General features: G+C 50.3%; 1 protein-coding gene across 5 annotated transcripts in view; it reads left to right on the top strand.

The window, feature by feature from the left end:
- The window catches only part of Lim1 (LIM homeobox 1), an 88,508-nt gene that overhangs the window by 26,358 nt on the left and 40,059 nt on the right, over positions 1-22,091 (top strand). The window contains exons 3-8 of one of the 5 annotated variants that reach the window (XM_025303465.1): positions 186-418; positions 4,853-5,080; positions 8,007-8,248; positions 8,647-8,932; positions 9,545-9,733; positions 11,773-12,139. In XM_025303465.1, the coding sequence (XP_025159250.1) occupies positions 186-418; positions 4,853-5,080; positions 8,007-8,248; positions 8,647-8,932; positions 9,545-9,733; positions 11,773-11,912 (1,318 nt within the window). In that variant the 3' untranslated portion in view covers positions 11,913-12,139. Of the gene's footprint in view, positions 1-185; positions 419-4,852; positions 5,081-8,006; positions 8,249-8,646; positions 8,933-9,544; positions 9,734-11,772; positions 12,140-22,091 lie in introns of those variants that run through there. The other 4 variants (XM_025303443.1, XM_025303436.1, XM_025303450.1 and 1 more) reach the window with 4 other exon arrangements.

Here is a 22,091-nt window from a genome sequence, read left to right as displayed (position 1 = left end):
GTTTAATAAATACGTTTATTTTAATAACATCATAAAACAGAACTTCTCTTTGAAGAGGAGACTCGCAGAGACACCCTATGATTTGGATGGACTTTGGCATTTCAGACACTCACGCGCTCATTATCCTCCCTTTCATCGACCACGCCGATAAACCTGAATAATGTCCTTCCTTTCTGCGTTTCCAGGCGATACGGCACCAAGTGCGGCGGTTGCCTCCAAGGGATAAACCCGCAGGATCTCGTGAGGAAGGCGAGGGACAAGGTTTTCCACCTGAATTGCTTCACCTGCCTGGTGTGTCGGAAGCAGATGAGCACCGGCGAGGAGCTCTATGTCCTGGACGACAACAAGTTCGTCTGCAAGCAGGACTACCTGTCGGGCAAGCCGCTGCCAGACACGCATCACGTGCACGGTCATCACGGTGAGTCGTCGAAGCCAACCCTCTTTTCAATAGTCACCTCTGCGAAATATTTATAAGATAAAGGATTAGTGACAAAGTCACGCCGCGACGCGATCGCTATCGCCGATATATCTCCAGAGAGAGAGAGAGAGAGAGAGAGAGAGAGAGAGAGAGAGAGAGAGAGAGAGAGAGAGAGAGAGAGAGAGAGAGAGAGAGAGAGAGAGAGAGAGAGAGAGAGAGAGAGAGAGAGAGAGAGAGAGAGAGAGAGAGAGAGAGAACCGTCGACTATAGAGAACTTGAGTCAGTGTTACGCAGGATTAGAGTGTTACTTAGCCTTCAGTTTCCATTTCCGATATTGTTAGCTTAATGAGGTGTTTAGCTTACAGCTCAAACTAGCGGTGACGGTGGAGCTATTAACGGTGCATAATGTATTCCTTCGTTTGATATCTTTGTCGCGCTGTTCTTTGAAACGTCAGACAGATGCGGGAAAGTAAAAGTGGTTCACAAAGAGAGAAGGAGCACGGCTTCATAATTTGTCCGTGTAGACCGTGAGGACGTCCCGTTCTCAGATGGATTCGCCGTGGAATTTTAATTCGAGCGACATCCGACAAATACGCGTGACCTCCGCGCTTGTTTTCTGCCGATTGTTGTTTGTTGCCGATCGATATCGAGGCCGGCGCAGTTTCATCTCATCGCTGATGATCGCGATATTTCGAGAATACTCGGTTCTCACGTGTGTATGTGTGTGACAAATAAATAAAGGATGATTCAATAATATATCAGTGATAAATAATATATCAGTATAATAATCAGTCATATCAGTATAACAAATAAAATAATATATATCAACGACAGAGAGATATCTTCAATTTAACTCCGTTCTTCCGTTTTAGCAGTCTTTTAACCAGAAATCATGCACTGCTATAAAGGGCGAGAACGATAAAACGAGAGTCATAATTGATTAATCAACTATATCTATTGTTGTTTCGTGACCCGAGCCTCCGCTCGCGGGTGAATCAATGAGATCTCTTCTCGTCGGTGAGACAGTTTAACGTGAAAATCAAGGTAAAAGCGGGCGTTTTCGAGCGTCGTCCGAGATATATTAAAAGGCAAAGTTTCGGGTTTCAGCGGCTCGGCCTAAATACGTCGCGCTGGTGCCGCGAGAACCGCGATTTCGACGTGGCACGTGGCTGTCAGCGGCACGCGGCGATCGATCGCACGAAAATTCGCGCGAAATCGCGTTTAGCAGAGGCTCGCTGCGCGGACAAAGTCAACGCACAATCGTCTTCCGTTATATCGATCGCGTGCTTGTCACCGCGATGCGCCGGTGTCCGCGAGAGAGAGAGAGAGAGAGAGAGAGAGAGAGAGAGAGAGAGAGAGAGAGAGAGAGAGAGAGAGGACGAGGAGGGCGTATTATCGCGACAGCTCCTCTTCTCGCCCGCTCTTGGCCGATCTCGAGCGCGTTTTACGATCGCCTCCGTCGTTTCCGTTCCTGCCGCCGATAAATAATTTTATCCGCCGCTCTGCTAAAGCGAGAAAGAGAGGTCGCCATAAATTACCGGCGCGGCCGCCGTTCGCCGATCTCAAAGTCGAGAAGCCCGTCTCGGCTTCGACACTCTGCCGAGTTATCGGAGAGAAGCTAAAAGCCGCCGCGATATCTATGATGTTTTTCGATGCCGTTTCGTTGCAGCAAGAGCAAGGAGAAATACGCTCTGGAAGCACGTGCATTCTCAGTGAGAAGACGAGGAGTATCGGCAGAAAAAATGCCGGCCGCTCGAACATCGCGAACAAGAAATATGTTTATTGTTTAATCACGAGGAACCCGCGATATCTCGGTACCCGCGACACGACACTGATTATTCCTAGGTCCTCTCGAATCTACGTGGCGCGAATCACTTTGTCTGGATATTAAACGGGCACAGATATAAATGACGTTCCAGCGTTAAATCGGAGCATTTTGCTTCACGGAAAAAAAAAAATTTCTCCACGAAGATCGAATTCTGGAGTGACTCGGAATTTTGGGATTTATTTTTTTCGGTCGGTGGAGTCGGGGGTCACAGTTCAACGCGCACGACGCCACGGATTTCACGGAGTCAGGATCAACTCGAAAAAAAAGAGAGTCGATGGGCTGCGCAGGGAAAGAGAGGGAAGGGGGCGGGTTTCCACGGGGGTTTCTACCCCGAGAGAGAGCGGCAAGCTGTGAAAATAGCGCGACGCGTATGCCACCGTGAACCACCGGCCGAAAAGGGGAGACAGAGAGAGAGAGAGAGAGAGAGAGAGAGAGAGAGAGAGGGGAGGGGGAGAAAGAGAGAAAGAGGAGCGGAGAGAGAGAAAGAGAGAGAAGAACCGTGGGCCGGCTCGGTTTCACGAGGGCCTCACTCGTATATAAGCCGTGAAACGAAAACCGAAAGGTCGTCAGGCAGGGGGCGAACCTTTTGTCGCTCCGTTGCCGACGCCGAAACCGCAAAACGCCCTGGCAACCCGTTTCTTCTCTCTTCTCTCCGGCCGCCTTTTTCTCTCATCTCGGCGGCCAAGGAGAACGCGCGGGGTCTCCGACGTCGCTGCCGCTGCCGCCGCCGCCGCCGCCGCCGCGTTGTTTCGTCGTGTACGAGAGTACGTGAGACAATGTCGTGGGACAGCCACCGCCGCCACCGCCGCCGCCGCCGCCGCCGCCGCCGCCGCCGCCGCGTTCGTTTGCCGTATCGCGCGAAAGACCAACGAAAGCGCCGCGGGGAAATGATTTACGTCTTGGCCATTGCCGATTGGGCCGCTGACTCGGTGTCGATGGGCTTTGCGCGAGACCCCGTGGCCGTCATCGTCAACGAAGTGACGTCGTCGAGGCCCTGGTGCGTGCATACCTGCGGATCCAGGAGCGGATCCGGTCAAGCCGCGCGTCAAGTGTCATCGCGAAGGCGCCTTCGCGGAAGGATTTCATGGTTTTTCGACGGACAGCGGTCTGCCGACTGCATTTCGCGGAAAAGGATTAAAGATCAAAGAGAAATAAAGAACGGCGAATAAGAGGCGAGATGAAATAATAAATAAAACAATGAAAACGGGAGAAGAAGGCGGTGAAGAATCTGAAGAATAATTTAGAGAGAGAGAAAGAGAGAGAGAGAGAGACAGAGAGATAGCACAATTTGTGGAATTAAAATTAACTTGATTTTCAGTTTGCCAAATGCGTCGGACATAGTTTTTTTTCTCGTTTCTTTCATCATTTTTATCGTCCGCCACATTGTCGTTTGTCGATAATTGGAAAACAATACGCCCCGGAATGGAGATTCGAGCGCCGCTGAAAATCTTCATTGCGTGGAGAACGAGTTTTGACGCGCAACTGAGGGCAGGATGTTGACGCGAGCCTTCAGGATGATTTCGGGCCGATGATTAAACGACACGACCGTCTTGATGCTCGACACTTTTTCAACATTAATCTCTGTCATCCGCTCGGCCATTTGTCGGTTGTCGAATCCGCGGCCATCGTTCTCTCGGCGCGAGCCGAGAGCACGGTAATTATGTTCGTAGAGACGATTAATATCCGGAGACACCTATCGCCATTTTTTCGGCGGTCCCCGCCGTAAAATATATTGCGCCCCGTTGAAAATATTCCGAGCACAACACCGTCATTAAACATAGGAAGCGATAGTCGGGTTTTAAAAATAACGTTCGCCGTTCACTGTGGCATATTTTATGGTTACAAAAAGCAATTAAATTATTTTACAAAAAGGGCATGTGATTGTTTAGCGAATTGTTTTTGGTAAATAATATTTTACTGCAAATTGGTAAAAAGTATATGGCAATGGCATTGACTCGTAGTTTTTTGTCTTGTAATTGATAAAATACCTCGAAATACCTGACATCGAAACGTATATCGTGGAACGAAAATCAATAACTCATTAAAAATTTCGCGAGCAGGTTTTCTTACCGTCGGCAAGCGTGACTTCGCACACTTTATAATAAACTTCTCTTAAGAGTACAGTGAAACGTTATTTACGTTATTTAAACATTTCCAATTTCGACCTGCTGATATGAATGAAGTATATAGAAAAAGTAACGTATTTAATTCATGGTAAATCGTTGCATATTTTATATAAAATCGAATAGCCGGAGAAGAGAATAATTTCACGACTGCACGAGAGTGAACCGACATGAAAATGACAATCTTTTACTTCTCCAAGTAAAACTGCAAGATGATTTTTAGATTTCAGTTTTAAAGAAACATCATTATTCAATATTTGTGTTATATATCTTTGCAATATGTACCTTTGTTTTAGAAAAAATTTTTTCAAAGTATAGATATCTAAACTATATTACAATTTGTTAGAAATAATTGAATATCTCGATTTGCTCATGCGCACGAGTGAACAATGCCGATCCGTACGTAAAAGCGATCGCCGTTGTTCTTGCGGTTCGTTCGTCAATGTTATTAAATGGCCGGATTCTCGCATCGTTCACGAGCAGAACCGTCCAACCTGTCGGCAGGCGGCGACTCGCTGATGGGCTCAGGATCGGAAGACGAGGACGAGGACGGTAGTGCCCACCATCATCATCACGATCCGGCGGTCCGCGGCACTCACCTAGGGCCCCACAACATAGGACCGGGTGGTCCGGGCGACCAGACCGTCGGCCACGGTGGCGAACTACCTCTCGGGAGCGATCCCTGCAAGCAGGAGGACTCCGAGGATCAAGGTAAGTCCTGTTTTACTTGCCGAGGTTACAACGATCATGTGATGAGGCTGCCGAACAAGTTCGCGCGACATATACTTGGCGACAGCGTCGCATGTTCTAACAACTGTAATTATAATAATCGAATAACGAGTGAAATCTATTGGCGCACAAATTTCCCTAATGCTCTCTTTGCGCGAATTCCTCGCTTGCTCGGTAAGCGCTGCTTATCCATGACTACACTGAGAGACAAGAAACTCACTAAATTATAGTAATTTTCAGCCAAGCTGAGAGCATATTTGTTTATTATTTTAAAAGTGATAGTACGATAGTACGTAGCAGTTGAGCGCTAAGTAGCACTGAAATAGTTTCCTCGACTATAATTACTTCGCTATGCAATTATAATTACCGATCACCAGGCACTCTTCGCGCTCTCGGTGTAGCTTTGAAGATATTTCCTAGGTTTCCTTCGCGCGTGCCCGTGATAAATATTTTCCGGTTGCTTTTGACCAAAGCGCGCGCGCGGACAGTTCCACGGGATAATTAGCTCCGGAGGGAGGGGGGGGGGCGGAATAAGAACGTCTTTATTAGTCGGCGCGAGAGACGGGAGATAAAGCTCGGCGGAAAAAGTGGCGAAAGAATATAAAGGAAAATCAATATCGCGCAGTCAGGCGTAAACAGCGCGGTGCACGCGGTGCGTGAAATATCTAAGCTATCATCTAGATTAGAACGATTAGACATTCCGCCCGTGTAGATCGCGCGTACACACATCCGCGGCCGCAGTAAGCAGCGTGTATGCGCGAGTAAGCCCGCCGCGCGCAGTCCTCGAAACTCGATCAAGAGCGATCGATTAGCGACGCGATCGGGAGGACAACCCCCGTCGCGCGACGGGGTGGCCGCGGGGGTTCGCGATCGATCTCGCGTCAGCCGCCGCGTGTCACCCTAGCCGAGCCGTCTACGAGCTCGACTACGAATTCGTCGTCGCGAGCCATTATATCGGCTTCTGCTCTTTTATCGCGCGCTCGACAATCGGTCCCGACTCACCATACTTCACCTTGGTGTGCCTCACCCTCACACGGCCCTCGTGTGCGCCACAAGCGTCTCGCCTCCCCCCGTCGGCCCCCGTCCCTCTTAGAGAGGGTGAATGAGACGAAGGGGGCGTCTTCACGAGGGATGCCCCCCCCTCCCCCTTGTGCGGTGTGACACTGTCCAAACATTTTCTTTGTCCCGGCGGTTAAGACCTACCCGGTGTATTATACATATATACGTGTATAGATTACCGTGGAGAGTCGGGGACTTGTATGTGTACGTGCGTATTGTGTGTACGCATGTGTATGCGTGCGTGCGTGCGTGTGCGGGGTACGGCTTTCAGCGCGCACGGCAGCAGCCACGATAATCCGATGGGGGTTTCGCATCGCTTCCGGGGGATTGGCTTCGATTGTTGTTACCTCGATCCGGCCGATGAAGATACCGGGATACACGGGGTGTCCCAGACCTACCGCGCGCAGCCTCTTAGCCCCACGATTATCCCTCGGCGAAAGTTTACCGCGGAGTCGTCGTTTGTTGGCAGTCGCTTAAATTTCCATTAGTTCCCATTGATTGTTCAGCTCTCATGATTTTTACGCTCCTCTTTCTTTCTCGCCTCGAATTTGGCGAGAAGCGAGCGTAAGACACTGTCGGATATCCACCGGCAGATCCTCCACGGGAGGAGGTCCTGCGCAACGCATCGTCGGTTGCCTCATCAAAATTACATACTGGTTAATGTTACACGAAATATTCATAATATTATTTGCCGAAATTGTGTGTCGAAATTAATATTAAAATCTATTTTGATCTCGAGATGTTCTTCGTTCAGTTTGTTCCGAGTTTTCAACACACAATTTCTACCGTGTTCGTTCGCCGAAGACACTCCGTATATGTGTCTGAAAAGTATCTTCTCGACCGATGACGCGCTTTTTTAAGTAACTTCGATGTTATGAAATGATAGATCGCAACTCCGGCCGACGGCCGTTGCTTAGAAACTCCCGTAACGAAATGATGACTCGGGTCTTACGATGACAAGTTATTTCTGGGTTACCGACGAGTCACGCGTCAGCGGATACGCACAGTTCGGGATTAAGAAACCGACTATCCCTTCGCTATCTATCGACGGCTGTGTAACAGAACGTGCGGTGTAATGCTACAGAAATGTATCGTCAGCCTCTTCTTCTCCACGAGGCTGGTTGACTGCTGGTCTCGAGCGCTGGCTTCGGCAAACTGCGTGCGAGCAAGCGACTAGGATTAATGAGCGTCGACTGTTGCGACAAGTGTTGCGAATATTAGAACCTGATCTCGCGCCAGTTCGGCTCGACTCATTCTCTCGCTCCGCTTTTCCGCATTCGAGATCCCACAAAAATCCGGAAAGGAGACCCGCAGACGGTTTTTTCACTTCAAGGGCCATCGCGAAGTGTGAGATCCGAATCCGAGTTATTCCGGAAAAAGCGTATTGCCAGCTCGTCGAAAATTTGACTCGCCCACGATGCCGTCATATTTAAAATCGATAGTAGACTCATATCTGCATCATACACGTAAAATTCTATCATTTCTGTCGTCGCATGTATTTGACACGGCATTCGAATATCGTATAGATGTTCGATTTCAATTTATACGATATATCGAATTATACCCTCGCCTCCCGTCCGAGAAAGCCATTTCATCATTCACTTATCACTCTCACGCGGCCGCGAAATTTTCTAGTGAGAGAGGCCATGGCCCGGCCGCTTTTCGCCTGAATGACTGATTTCGCCGGCACTTGTCGGCCGACAAGTCGGTCTTATGAAATAGCGCGGCCGCGCGGCCGCTGATGGTGATGGCGGTGGTTGGCGACGGCGGCGGCGGCGGCGGCGGCGACGGCGGCGGTAGTAGTGGTGGTACAATTGTGATGCGGCAGTTCGGCTTCGATCGGTTGAAGGTTCCCTGGACGGCGATCCCGAGACGAGGGACAGCCAGACGGAGAACAAGAGCCCGGACGGCGGCGCCGGCGGTGGCAGCGGCGACGGCGGTGCCGGCTCGAAGCGACGCGGCCCGCGAACGACTATAAAGGCAAAGCAACTGGAGATCCTGAAGTCAGCCTTCTCGTCGACTCCGAAGCCCACCAGGCATATCAGGGAGCAGTTGGCGAAGGAGACCGGCTTGCCCATGAGAGTCATACAGGTGGGAAAAGTTTCTTCCTCTTTCTTTTCTCCTTGTTCCGCTCGCGCTCGTGTTTACGTCGATAAAGAGACGTTAAATAATGCATTCCGCGCTCGAGAGAGATTACAATTTATTACGCGTCATAAAAATGAGATACCCCAAAGGAAGCAAAGAAAAGAAAAACACAAAACAAGGAGAAAACAATAAAGCGGGGATAATAAACCTAATCGCGATGCCGAAGCTCGAAGTAACAGCGATACCTAGCGATCGATATGGTTAATATCGCTATAATACACCATCGCTATAAATATAATGGCCGCCACGCGGTTGAAAATAGGGCAGGGGGAAGATGGGGAGAACGCCGTTGAATAATTCAGCCGATTAAACGCGCCCGGTCTGCGACCGCGCCTGCTTTCCAGGTCTGGTTCCAGAACAAGAGGAGCAAGGAGCGCAGGCTGAAGCAGTTGACGTCGATGGGCAGGAACCCCTTCTTCGCAGGCTCGCGCAAGATGCGCGGCTTCCCGTTGAACTTGAACCCGGGCGCGCTCGGCGGCGAGGACGGCCCGCCGCCCGGCTTTCCCTACTTCGGCACGGACAAGTTCGAATTCGGCTACGGAGGCCCGGTGGCCTTCCACCACGAGTTCTTCGGCGCGCACCCGCCCCCGCACCCGCACGGGCCGCACTTCGCTGGCACGGGAAATCCAGGTAAGTCCGATTGAAAGCCAATCGCCTGAGGGAGGGAGAGGAGATGACCGTTATCGTCGTGGTGCGCCTATTACGGGCTCTCTGCGATAGACATCCCCTTTAGCAGCGGACTAACGACGGTACAAAAGTTGCCCGACTGATTGATTCCTCGACTTGGCCGATTCATTCGGAGCCGCGTAATGAGCGCGTGAGAGAGAAAGAGAGGGAGGTTGGAGAAGACGGTAGCGCGCGCGCGCGCGTCGGCGAACATGAGCGATCTCGAGGCTGCTTTTTGTCTTGCGCCGGTTGGCTCGATTTTTTCGCGCGGTGTCCCGTTCTTTCTCATTAGTCGCGCGCTGTTTTGCTCACTTTCCGGCCTCTCGACGCGCGCCGCAAAAATCCGCGAGCGCGAGACGAGACGAGACGAGGCGAGGCCGATTCGTGTGGCGATCGCGCGAGCAAAAACGAGCGATCTACAGCGAAATCCTCAGCCGGGCGAGAGGAGTCTAGCGGCTGGCCGGCTGGAATCTCGCGTAATTATAATAAACCTCGAATCAAGTAGGTAGGCCCCGTGATAATTATGACAGCCGGTTTCGGAGATGGCCGGGCGGATACGATCCCCTCTGAGAGCAGTACGTAATCTGTTTCTGACAGGCCTGGACCCGGCCAGTTTAGCGGGCATGGCAGCGGCAGTGGCGGTGGCAGGGGAGTACCCACCTCCGGGCGCGGGGGGCGGCCCTCCGGATTTTCTCACGGGGCCCCCCGGGCAGGGGCCCCCTGCGCCCACCGGCGGCAGCCCCGGCGAGTTCCTAGCACCTTCAGGTAAGAGGGAAATATCCCCGGCACCAAAAACCGAGCGAATCGCGACCGCCGATCTACCTTCGTGCGAGCGGACTTTATGTTTGCGCCCGCGCCGATTTATTAGCGTTATTTTCGCGATGCGGCGGCGGGGAACGTTCATTCGCGGCCGCTTGAAGAGAGAAAAATTCACAACTTACTCCCCCGACGAAGGGGGAGTACTCGCTTCTCCGCGCATGCGCGTGCGCGCGCGCGCGACTTGTTCCTTCGGACCGCGAATGTCTTTCGGCGAAGCGAAACAACATTTTTTCGCAACGTGTCGTTTGTCCGACCGAGTAGCGTTTCGTTGTGAACGTGTTTTATCGCGCGTTTTATCTTTTCTTTCTTTTATCATTTTTCTGTCAATGGCTGCGCAACACCGAGATGATTTGATGAGGTGGTTTACATCGCCGATTTATGCGCGATTACTATTGACGGTTTATTATATCACACGCGTCTCTCTCTCTCTCTCTCAGTCGGAGATCAAGCATGCGCTATCGCGCAGTTAATTAGTAGGAAACGCTTTAGGCTCGCGCCATCGAATCGGAACTGTTCCACGCCATTCAGCGTTTCACGTTGATACGAAAATTATCCGTTGCTGTTAACCTTTCTCGCTCGAGCTCATCATTTTTACCGTGGCATCGCGCGCGCCGGCTATTATTCGCACAGTCGCGGTGTTATTTCGTGCACGAAAGATACGCGCGCGCTGTCCAGCCAAATAGGATTCCCTGCAACAAAGTACGGCAGCGTGAATGTCATTTCCTTTGGAAGTATGACGCATGGATAATTGAGATCTGACAATCATGGTGTGTGTGTGTGTGTGTGTGTGTGTGACCTTTCGCGATACGTCGCGAGCCTAAAAGTACATTTTCTTCGACTTACGTCGGCCATGCGTGTCTTGTCGAGCTGTCGCTGGCATGTCACTACGCTCGAACGTATGTCGTCAATTTGTTTACGCAAAGTACGCTTAACGACAGTTATATTAATAACCGCGATATGTATACCTGTGAAGTGGAATATTCAACACCTGGTACGGCCTCTGCCGGCTCGAGCTTGACAACTTTACGACGCGGGATATACAATTATTGCTTACTCCGTGAAAAAAAGAATTGGCGTTTCGAAGGAAGGCTTCTGAATGAAAAGTTTCGAATGAAAAGATGGGAGAAACACGTGCGACGTCGAGAAAGCTAACGTTAATTACGATCGAGGATGAGACGCGATGGCAAGTCTGACCGAGACTGTCTGTATTCACTGTCTTCGCAACGGAGGCGGCGCGAACTCGCAAGCAAGTCTCTCGCGAATGTCTCGCTATCGATAGATCGACAGCTATTAAAACTTTTCGACTGGCTATACACGTTTCTCATGGCTGTTGAGTAATCCAAAAATCGCAAACGCGTCCGGAGACAGGGTGACTTTCTGACTGCTTGATGTCTCGCATGCGTCAGCAAAGAGAATGTAACGCGGCGTGCCACATGTAACGTGCATCATCAATTATTAATTAGTCATTTATATTCATTTTATACGTTTATCTTTTGTGCTTATCGTTTCCTCTGGACATGTTGCCGCTTTCTGAATGAATCGATAGAGTCACGAGAAACGTGAGCGTTTCGAACGAGAATGCGGGGATCCTTTTAGTGATTATCTATCTGCCGATAGTACAAGGCATCCGCGGAACCGAGTGTGCGCGCGAAATGCGAAAGAAGGAAGGTTAAAATACAACACCGTCGCCGGCGGGTTGTCGAATTTACTTCGGAAATCTAGAGATAAGAAGATGAGAGAAGTGTAACGCAATTATCGGGCCTCGTATTAATATTTATAAGCTGCCGGCGGCGGATTGTCTCGCCGACGGCCGCGCACACTTTGATCGGTACTTCCGGCCGTTGCTTCGTTGCTGCGTTGCGTTGCGTTGCGTTGCTTCGCGTCGCGTCGCGTCGCGTCACGTCGCATCGCGCGTCGCGTTGCGCCTTGTTGCGGGATTTAAATCTTAATTGGCATCGACGCCGTTTGCGTTCGCTTGTTCCCAGGTGGAGCGCAGGGTAATCCGAGCGGCGGCGGGAACGGCGGCGGGCCAGGCGGCGGCGGCGGCGGCGGCGGCGGCGGCGGGGTCGCGGGCGGCGGGTTCCTGGAGCCGCACCAGATACAGAGCGAAGGGCTGGCCTGGTAGTACGAGTATTAATTAACGTCCCTTATAATAATAATTCCGCCCGCGCGCACCAACGGAATCGCGAGAGCGCCGCCGCGAGAACGGAGAGCGAGAAAGGCGGCGATTCCGAGTCCGAGGGCGACTCGGACTCGGAGGAAGGCTCGGCGCTTCGTTGCTTTCCTTCCTGTTGTTTCCCCTGGTTTCCCTTTCCCCCCCCCCTCTCACTCTGTCTCATTCTCTCTCTCTCTCTCTCTCTCTCTCTCTCTCTCTCTCTCTCTCTCTCTCTCTCTCTCTCTCTCTCTCTCTCTCTCTATCTATCTATCTATCTATCTATCTATCTATCTATCTATCTATCTATCTATCTATCTATCTATCTATCTATCTATCTATCTATCTCTCTCTTTCTCTCTCTCTCTCTCTCTCTCTCTCTCTCTCTCTCTCTCTCTGTTGTGTCTTTTTCGTTTCGCGACCACGTCGACCCGCGCTTCGGTCGTCGGTCGAGTCGCGGACGTCGCGCGAAGTCCCGTCGACAAGACGCTCGTCCTTTCTGTAAGATACGAATGCCACGCACGCGAAGCGCGTTTGTCCTCGTCCCTTGATTCACGGTTATCGTTGTCGAGCGGTCGACGTTATTATCTTTATTATATCGGCATCGCGACGCCGATGTTACTCTATTTTCATTATTATTATTAATATTATTATTAATTATTATATATTAATTATTATTATTATTATTATTATTATTATTATTATTGTGTATAAAATTCGAATCGTCCCTATCGTGTAATATTGTGCCCTCCCTGTTGATTATTTTTCGACGTTACTTTGGAGACACCCTGTAGATATCTGCTGTTGTACACCTGATAAAAATACACGTACACGCGTCGTTAAACGTACACACATAAACACGTACAGATACAGAAACGTACACACACACACACACACACACACACACACACATATACCACACGTACCCAAATGGACACGAGTCCATACTTTGAGACACGCTGTACTAATATTATCATTAAAAGTATAAATATAAATAGGAACGTGTAATTTGTATCTGTTAAGGCGGCGAGATCGATGTAAATACACAAGAGAAACACACTAACACACTCTATCCTCTCTTTTTGCTGAATGCGCGCGAGCCGATTTGCGAAAACGGCCAGACTTACTCTTAAACGACATCGGAAGTAATATATGTGTATCGTGACAACATACATACACCACACGCACGCGCATACACACACACACACACACACAGGAACGCATACATATGACACAAGAACACATATATACGCTTACACACACACACACACACACACACACTTACACCGAGTAAGGCAGACCGAGAAAGAGACGCGCCGCCGCGACGCATAACGATTATAAATATTATTATAATAAACCACCTCGTATTTCCGTATAAACAGCTGTGCATTTCATTCCCTTCTCTAAACACGCGCGCCACCGCGTGCGGCGTTTTTCCTCGCTGATCGCGTAGAGGGACGGAATCGAAGAGTATCTCCAAATCGGTCGGATGTAATCAACAATGGACCCGCGACGGATCGGTGTTGCACCGATCTCTAATAATTCGTCGCGATATCCACGGGCGCGCTCCTGTCGATCGACGGAATTGGACACCTTCCTTGTGACACCTTCGCGCGTCAAGGACTCTCAGGTTGCACGAAATATCGAGAAGTGAACACGTCCAGTTCCGTTAATCGATTTAAAAATCGCTCCCGACGGTCCGACTGGCCGGTGACACGGTCGATAATTAGTCACCCGACAATACACATCAAATTAAAATCGAAGCCACGAGTCAAGTGAACCTAATCTTTCTGTTACTCAGACCCCGTCACGTCGACAGTGATCTTAGATCTTGAGCGTATTTCGACGTAGTAACCGTAGCACGAGTTAAGCGAGAGCGAGATTGCGACGAAGGTGCGACGAAGTGTAGTAGGATTCGGGAAAGTGTGCGAGTGCGTAACGACGAGAAACTCATGTGTAAGATTGCGAGCGATCGCGAGAAAAAGTCCACGATGACGGAAGTTAACGAGGTAAGTGACTGTTTACGTTTTTATGCTAACGCGCATGCGTCAGCGTCTTCGATTTCCGCCGCTCATTACAGCCGACAGACGTCGTTCAGACTCGCCGGTGTCACACATCGGCGGCCGCCGATTTCAGTAGCGTTATCCTAACGAGCGGCGACACGACGCTTGACCGCGCGATTCGACGCGCGACGATATATCGGGAGGATATATCGCCGAGAAAGTCGCCGGCCGGAGAGAGACGGCAAGAGCCGCGTGCTAGACGTTAGATATCGCACCTGGTTGCGGGATGAAGAAGTTATTAGTTGTCACGGCGAGATAATTGAAGGTATTAAAAGGCGGCGAACGTGAGACGAAACCGATATTTCGCAAAAGCGCCGGCCGGACACTGCGAGAGAAAGAGGGAGGGAGGGGGAGAGAGAGAGAGAGAGAGAGAGAGAGAGAGAGAGGGAGCGCGCGCGCGAAAATACCGTTTTAACACGCTGGAAACAAAATCAATTTTCTGCAGTTCCGAGATATGCAGTTTGTAAATTATGTCAGGTCTCTCGCTGGTATTTGCATACGCTTTGGCTAGCTTTCGTACGCAGTAGTCGCATTTATATGCCGCCAATCAAGTGCGCCGCGCGCGCGCGCGTTACGTTATACACGTACGTTACGCAGCACGTTAAACGCGCATATACGTCGGCGTCGGCCGGTTCGCAGCGGACGCTTTTTTCGCGCGTCAAAAAGCGCGTTGGACTTATTCAAAAGGCAATCCGGCTAAATACCGGAATGACGTGGGCGAAAAAATTCAAAGCGAAAAGCAGGTATACTTGCTGCGTGCGATGACGTAACAGAATTTACAACAACGATGCCAACATACCCGCTACAAATCCGTCGTTGAAATTTCGCTGAAATTTCGTTAAACATGGCACTCGCGCGCTTGTGCGCGCACCCACACACGAATTTCGCATTTTAAAATAACGCCTCTATACGCCGTCATTATTAAAAAAGAAAAAAAAAAAAGCTGTAATATTGTTTGAAAAATGTCAAGCTCGTCTGACATTGAATTCATAGCCAAGCTCAAATATTACTCAGTAGAGTCTCAATTTAATTTTTCACACGCCTTTCTCATGTTAATTTAAATTTTGTTTCTAAATTTAGGTGTATATGTACATTTCTTGAGGCTCGAACACTCGGAAAATGCTTCAAAAATGGATGAATTATCCAGAAAAATTTCCAATGACAAGTTCCGAATCCCTCTACCCATCGCCTTTTCTAAACGAACATTTTCCTTCACACAAGTTTGACAAACCCCCCATAATTGATGAAGTAACCTATGGTCATTGATCGATGAACGATTTACAGTAGCGTACAAACATTTTTCATCAGTCAAATTCTTCGCTGTGCTTTTCGGAAACGGACTTCGGAGGAAATGTCAATCGTACCATAAGATAAAGCAAAAATAATATAGTGAAAAAATGTGCATCTTCATATATTTGTCATATATTTGTTAACAAAATTTTCAAACTCGTGTGCTCGACAGTTTCCGGTGACACATTAATTTAAGAAAAGAAAGCATGTAGTTCGACCTATGTAGCAGTCATATTTCAATGAATATGAATATTTTCTCATTAATACAATATTCCGCAGCCATTTCTCTGGCCGCGACAACGGCCGCGTATATGCACGTTGCTAACAATGTCTGTATAATTACGCACGTGTCATGATTCGCTCTCACCTTGATCATTCCTTCGGTACTAATCTCCGCCAAGAAACGATCCTCGCCGAAGGGTGTGGGACGAGAGCTCGGGTGCCGGCCTGAATCCTTTCCTTTCCCCAAATCGTCGGTCGTAAACGCATCTGCGATGCCGGCGTCGCTCTGACGTCGTTAGCGGCTACGACATCGTCGTCCGGGGAAAGGAAGAAGAGGGTGCCGTCTCTCTCGCATCGGCCTGGACATCTGGTGAATTCGATTTTGATGTGTTTCTGCGCCCTCCACGGGGGTCGAGCGCTCGCGTCTGTATTCTCGGCGCAGCCCCGCTGGGGCCGTCAACGATGCGGCGTACACGTCCCCATGTGTTTCGCGTACACCGTGTACACACAAACAGCTCCTTCCCCTGGCGCTTGCAAGTGCATCCGCTAAGTGTGTGCACAGAGCCAGTGGCTCGGTCCCGTCTCGTAGTTTACGGATGCGCACGTGTTAACGCGCCCCCGTCGCGGAGATACGCACGCGGCTGTTCGCGGAACAACCTTCGTTGCGTAGGCGCGGAATTGTTTCACTCGGTTGAACAAATCAAGCGAGAAGTGACTCGGCACGTTGACGAAACGTCCCGTCTACCTGATGAAACGTTATTCCAGAAAATGCCGATTAGCAAATTGCCTATCTGCCTTTGAATGTTTACGGCGAAGTCGCTCCATTATAATGAAGGGCCGCGATGAAGGTATTCAGTTTCATAGTGCGCGCAAAATGATGTTATTCAATTTCACGTGAATTCGCCTTCACGTGTAGAAGTAAAGGAAAAGCCTTTCCGGATAGTTGCGTGCAACATGGTTCTATTCTCGAAATTTTTCGATGGGAGATCTCATTTGAAACGAGTGGATGTTTCACTCGAAGCTATCGCAAAGTGCCGCCACGCGGAATCATAAGAATGAATATTCAAATCATGCATGTTATATCTTTGCTTTTGTAGCTCCTTTCTTATCAGCTCTTTCGAGAACCTCGTATTTCATCGAGACTTTCAACGTCGAAGGAAAAGAGAAAGGGAGATATTGAGAATGAAAATATATATATATATATATTTTTTCTTTTACTCATTTATATCTCTTAATTAATCTTTAAATTAAATTACTTAATATTCTCCTACACATATCTCGCGTTGTACTTCATTTGCATTTAAATGCATTATATAATTAATATATCGTTGACTAAAGTTAAAAATAAAAGTTTTAAAGAATACGAATAGGAAATCTTGGGAATAGCTTGAATAATGTTACATTCCGAGATTCTTCAATGGTCCTTCAAGTTCGACAGAATTTGCAAGCTTAACGCAGAGCCAAAACTTGGAAATGTCTCAGACCAGGGCGAATTTGTCCCAGTGACAGCGAAGCGTATCAGATTCACCGTTCAATTTCGAACGAAAGTATTCACTCAACGATTCAGAGCGAAGAGTTCACTCCACGTAAGTGAAAAGTCACTCGAACTCGAGTGAGCCGGCTGTCATTCTGCTATTTGAGTGGAACGCCACTCGAAGAAATTTCGCGAGTGCGTTCGCATTTGGATGTGACCGTTTTTTCTCGATGCGCATTATCATCGAGTGCCCTTCACGACGAGATCTCTCGAGCCGCGTCGCGCGGACACGCGCGGTTCAGCGGCATCTTGAAACAAGTTACGCAATCCGCGAAATAATATAACCTCATTAGAAGCGTCCCGATCGCCCTGGAGAATAGCGCGCGAGCCCTCCTCCAACGCCGGTCTGTCCATGTGGCGAGAGTTTGGCGTGTAATTTAGCCGGATAGTTACCGCGCGCACATGCGATGTAACGCGCGATGTAACGACGTCGGAGGAGGCGTCGGTCTTCCGTGTAATGTGTGGGTAGTCCCGGGCAGAGAGAGTCTCCTGCGGGAGATTCGACAGATGCGCGGCCCACCTCCGCGAACCCAGGAACTGCCACGGGCTCCCGTGGGAGTACGGCAGGGACAAACCGTCCCGGGGGGTCGTTCCCGCGTGCCCTCCCTTCGAGCCCCGGATCCTCGCTCTCCTTACCCTAGTTTACGCGGTGTAAGAAAACGCGCAAGGGAGCGCGCAAGCCGAGCGACATTCTTGCGCAGCGGAGCGCTGAATCAGAACGGGATCGGATAAAAATCCGATCTCGGTGAATCCTGCCGCGATTACGGGGATTAATTAACTACCGTGCGAAGGGAGCGGTGATATAACGCGCAAGCCGGCGAAATGGAACCTTCCGTGTGCGAGGTGGATATGCAAAATCATGTAGAGAGAGAGGGAGAGAGAGGGGGAGAGAGAGCGAGAGAGAGAGAGAGAGAGAGAAGTGTAAAGAGCAGTGCGCTCCTTCGGCACTGGCAATTTTTTCCGGCTGCTTTCACCCCTTGATTGTTAACGAATGACACGGAGGTACCCGTGGAAAGAGAAATAATAAAATTACGAAAAATTACAAAATTACGCAGTCAGGAAGAATGACAGGAAAGGTGGCAGAAAGTAACGAGTCACATGGCGTCACATGCTTCTCTTTCCGCGGATATTCTCGTTACTACACAGCTGAGCGAAGGTTAACAGCGACGCGTCATATCCGCGACATCGATAACACCGGTGAATACACTCGTCGATGCGTATCTACCCGTCGGAGTAGACGTTCGTTCTAGGAGATACGCAGGACAGGACGACGAAGCGTCGTTCCCAAGGGGTGGTCCCTGGGCCGAGGGCCGCGACGTGTCACAGTCCAACGCGCTCCGGCGACCCGCTCACGTGCCCGCGCACGTGTCGCAAAACGAGCCCCCGCGTGCGCGCGCGTGCAACCCCCTCGACGCCCGTCGTCGTTCGTCTGCTATCATTATGCAAGGAGGCCTTACAAATCACGCCCTGCTCACCGCGAGCGCGCCCGCGCGTTTCAGCCTGTCGCAGGATCGAGTTAACCCGCGGCAGAGCTTCGAATTAACCCTTGGGACCACCCCCCTCGATCGTTCTTCTCGGCCGCGAGCTCGGAGCGCGTCGCTCGTCACTCCTCAAGTTCTTCCCTCGCGAAGGACGCGCGCGTCGAGGAAGCCGTGTAGCCTGGCACGCCGACGCGCCCGAGCGGTTCGTTTGAAGCGGTGGCTGTGGGTTCGCTAGCTTTGCCGGCGGCTGGAGACTTGGTGAGCGGCGCGTTTCGCTGCTTTTCTCAAGCTCTCGCGATGGGATTTATGATACGTTTTTCCACACACACACACACACACACACGTTGCAACTTCGTATTTCGAGTTACGTCTCGAGAGTTTTTCATTGGTTCTTCAAGTTCGGCGGAACTTCGAAGGTTGAGGTTCGAAGGGGTTAAGGGAGCAAAATTTTCACTCGAACATACGGCTCTTTTTGCACACTCCCTTAACGCACTCATTTTGAAGTTACAAATTAATCGTTTGCGTTTTTGTTTCTGTGCTTGCTTGTGATAATGGTGCGTACAATGAAGAAGTTAGTCGTCCACTATTCAATTCTATGATATTTTCGCAATGCGGACATTTTACATTTTTACGAACAACATTTTTCGTGCACAAATGACATAAAGTCATGACAGAAAATTATATATTATTTAGTATATTTATTTTGTTTATAACTTTGTTATAAACAATGAGCGCGGGCTAAAACTTTCAGAACATTACTCGGGATGCATGACCTTGGTAACATATCATAACCTAACCCTAACCTAACCATTGACATCGAGGGATGGTCCCTGTTTCTGCATAATTACCTTTCGAAGGTTGATAGGGGTTAATGGGGACAAAATTTTCACTCGAACGTACGGCTTTTTTTTCTTTAAACAATGTATCTAGTTGACATATTCGCGTTAACCAACGAAATCGGTGATGTATTAGAGCGATAGAGGGTCCGTTCGGTTGCTCGCTCATTCAAAGGCAAATTCCCGAAGAACGAAGTACTCGATTTTATCATTAATTTGTCGAAAGTGCTTGATGCTTGATATTTTGTGTCTCTCATATTTCCCCGCTCTGTATTTCGCAGAACTCCTACGGTTGTCCATAGCGAGTCGAGAAACGAGTCCCCCTCTCATAGAAACGCAAATGCGACAGATATAGCGATTGTAGGGTCGCGATAGCGCCGTCTACTTTTATTTCTCCGATGGCGCGGTCCACGTCCCACGCGTAACGTTTGCCCACTTCCCCCGGAGGGGGAAACTCATCTCCTCTCGCCGAGTGAAGTCTTTCTTCTCAGAATCCTCACGAATTCGTGCGAGCCTCGATCCGTGGGACGGCCGCACAATGGAGACGTCGAGTGGCCACGTTGTCGCCGTCGCGTTGGATCCGGCGAACGCGACGGGCACGTTTCGTGGGCGCGATGTGCGTTTCTCTCGCGTCGCCTCGTTTCCGTCTCCCTTGAAGCGCACACGAGGACGAGTCGAGACCAGAAGTACGTACGTTCGTTTGTTCGTTTGTTCGTACGGCGGACAAACAGACGAAGCAACAGACGGGCGGACGGACGACCGACCTCCCGGCGTTCCGTCGGGCTTAGGCTAATCCGAAATCCGGATTACCTGCCTGCGTGGTCCCAGCCAGCCAGCCAGCCAGCCAGCCAGCCAGCCAGCCAGCCAGCCAGCCAGCCAGCCAGCCAGCTAATCAGCCAGCCAGTCAACCAGCCAGCCAGCCAACCACCCAGCCAGCCAGCCAGCCAGCCAGCCAGCCAGCCAGCCAGCCCCGTCGGCTCCGTCTTGCAGACGCAACGATAGCTCGCTCGCCTTCTTTCTTCCGCGGGCATTAGAGAGCCACGTGCGACCTCTCCTCGAACGCGCGAATGTGCGTTTCCACCTTTCCCTTCTCGGTACGGGGTGCCTCTCTGCGGGCGCGGGATAAGCGTGCTCGTAGACAAAGGTATTCCAGGCCGCGTGTGTGTTGCTCGTCCGTAGCTGCCTGCCTCACGTGTCAGGGTTGACGTTAGACGAGAGGATCCCCGCGTCATAGGGAGAGAGAGAAAGAGAGAGAGAGAGAAGAAAGTCGTTTCTTGGAAAGTTCAGGAAAAGTCCGGGGAATCGCGCGGGGAATTTCGGTCGTCACGCTGCATGTGCGTTACGTGGCACTTAGAAGCGTTTGACCTCGTCGGTCGCGCCTCCGGAGGAAGCGTGTTAACTCGAAACGTGCACCGCGCTTACCGGCGCATCGTGAGTATCGCGGAGATGTCGGGAATTCGCCGGGGGAGAATCGTGGGATATTGATAGCCGTGTTACTTCCGCCCAGCGAATAATCGTAATCATGCCGGTCCTCCTTGGGACGAGATGTTCTTATCCGAGATTATTCGAATTCGTGCGACCGATAGAGACGCGCGATACGCTCTTCATACGTCGAAGCCGCACAACGCGCGCCCGTTATCGGGATTTCCGCGACACCCTGTATGTACACGAGGCGTTATACGTGCATATACGCGTAGCGTGCTCCGACATAAACGCGACGGCCCTTGCAGCATTCTTATTACCATACATGCATGTAAATGCACGTATTGTTCGCCGTGCGCGACTTTATCTCCGTCTGTAAAACACGCGCGTTTTTGAACGCGCGAATTTCTGGAACGGCTTAAAGTTCCTGCCTCGGTGATGACGCGCCGCGGCCGCGTTCGCATCTGGCCTGCCACATTGCGGATATTCGGAACGACTCGGCAGGATCGATCGTTGTTGCTTTTCCTTCTTTTCTTTCTTTCGGAAGTATATATATATATATATATATCGCAGTATTTCGGGGTTAAACACACATTATACTTTCGTGGAATTCAATTTGTCGTCGCGATTTAAATGAATAGTTTACCTTGAGATGCGAGTGGTAGCTGCGTATAACACACAACAGCAACAGCTAATTAATAATAATAATGACAATATTGAGTCGTGATAACGTAATAATAATAATGATACTAATAGGGAATGTATCACCAATATAGTAGCAATGATAAAATTGCAGTATCGCCGGTAAAGCTGGCTTATTCCGCGAGCGAAAAGTCAGAGTTTCAGAAAGCGGCCGCTTTCTGTGGAACCTCCCTCAACGCGAATAAAAATCGCGTCAAGATTCCGGTTCGCGCTCAAGGAATACACTCTCACACTCACCTCCTTGGCGGTTCCCACCCTAATCGGCCCATATACGCGCTTGCACCCTCTCGACCCGCTTATCAGGGCGCCTGCCCGCCCCTCGTCGACGAGATAAGTATTTGCTATTTAAAATACCAGCTCTCCGGTCTCGCGCGGGCCCCAAGATAAACCGCTCGTGTCGAGGGGTTGGTCGACGCAGCGAGAGCAAGAGAAGGAGGACGAGAGTCGAGCAGAAAGAGGGGTTGATTATAAACCGAAGGCAACAGAGAAGGTTCACGGAGCGACGGACGCGGGGCGGAGGAGGGAGACGGTGGATGTACGCGCGCAGGGGCGGTAGAGTGTGCAGCAACAGCAACAGCAGCCACGGCGGTCCACCGTGAGGG

The sequence above is a fragment of the Harpegnathos saltator genome, unplaced genomic scaffold, assembly GCF_003227715.2.
Source record: "Harpegnathos saltator strain DR-91 unplaced genomic scaffold, Hsal_v8.6 scaffold115, whole genome shotgun sequence".
Taxonomy (NCBI): Eukaryota; Metazoa; Arthropoda; class Insecta; order Hymenoptera; family Formicidae; genus Harpegnathos; species Harpegnathos saltator.
Note: the sequence above shows the minus strand (reverse complement) of the source record. Positions and strands in the feature narration are given on the sequence as shown.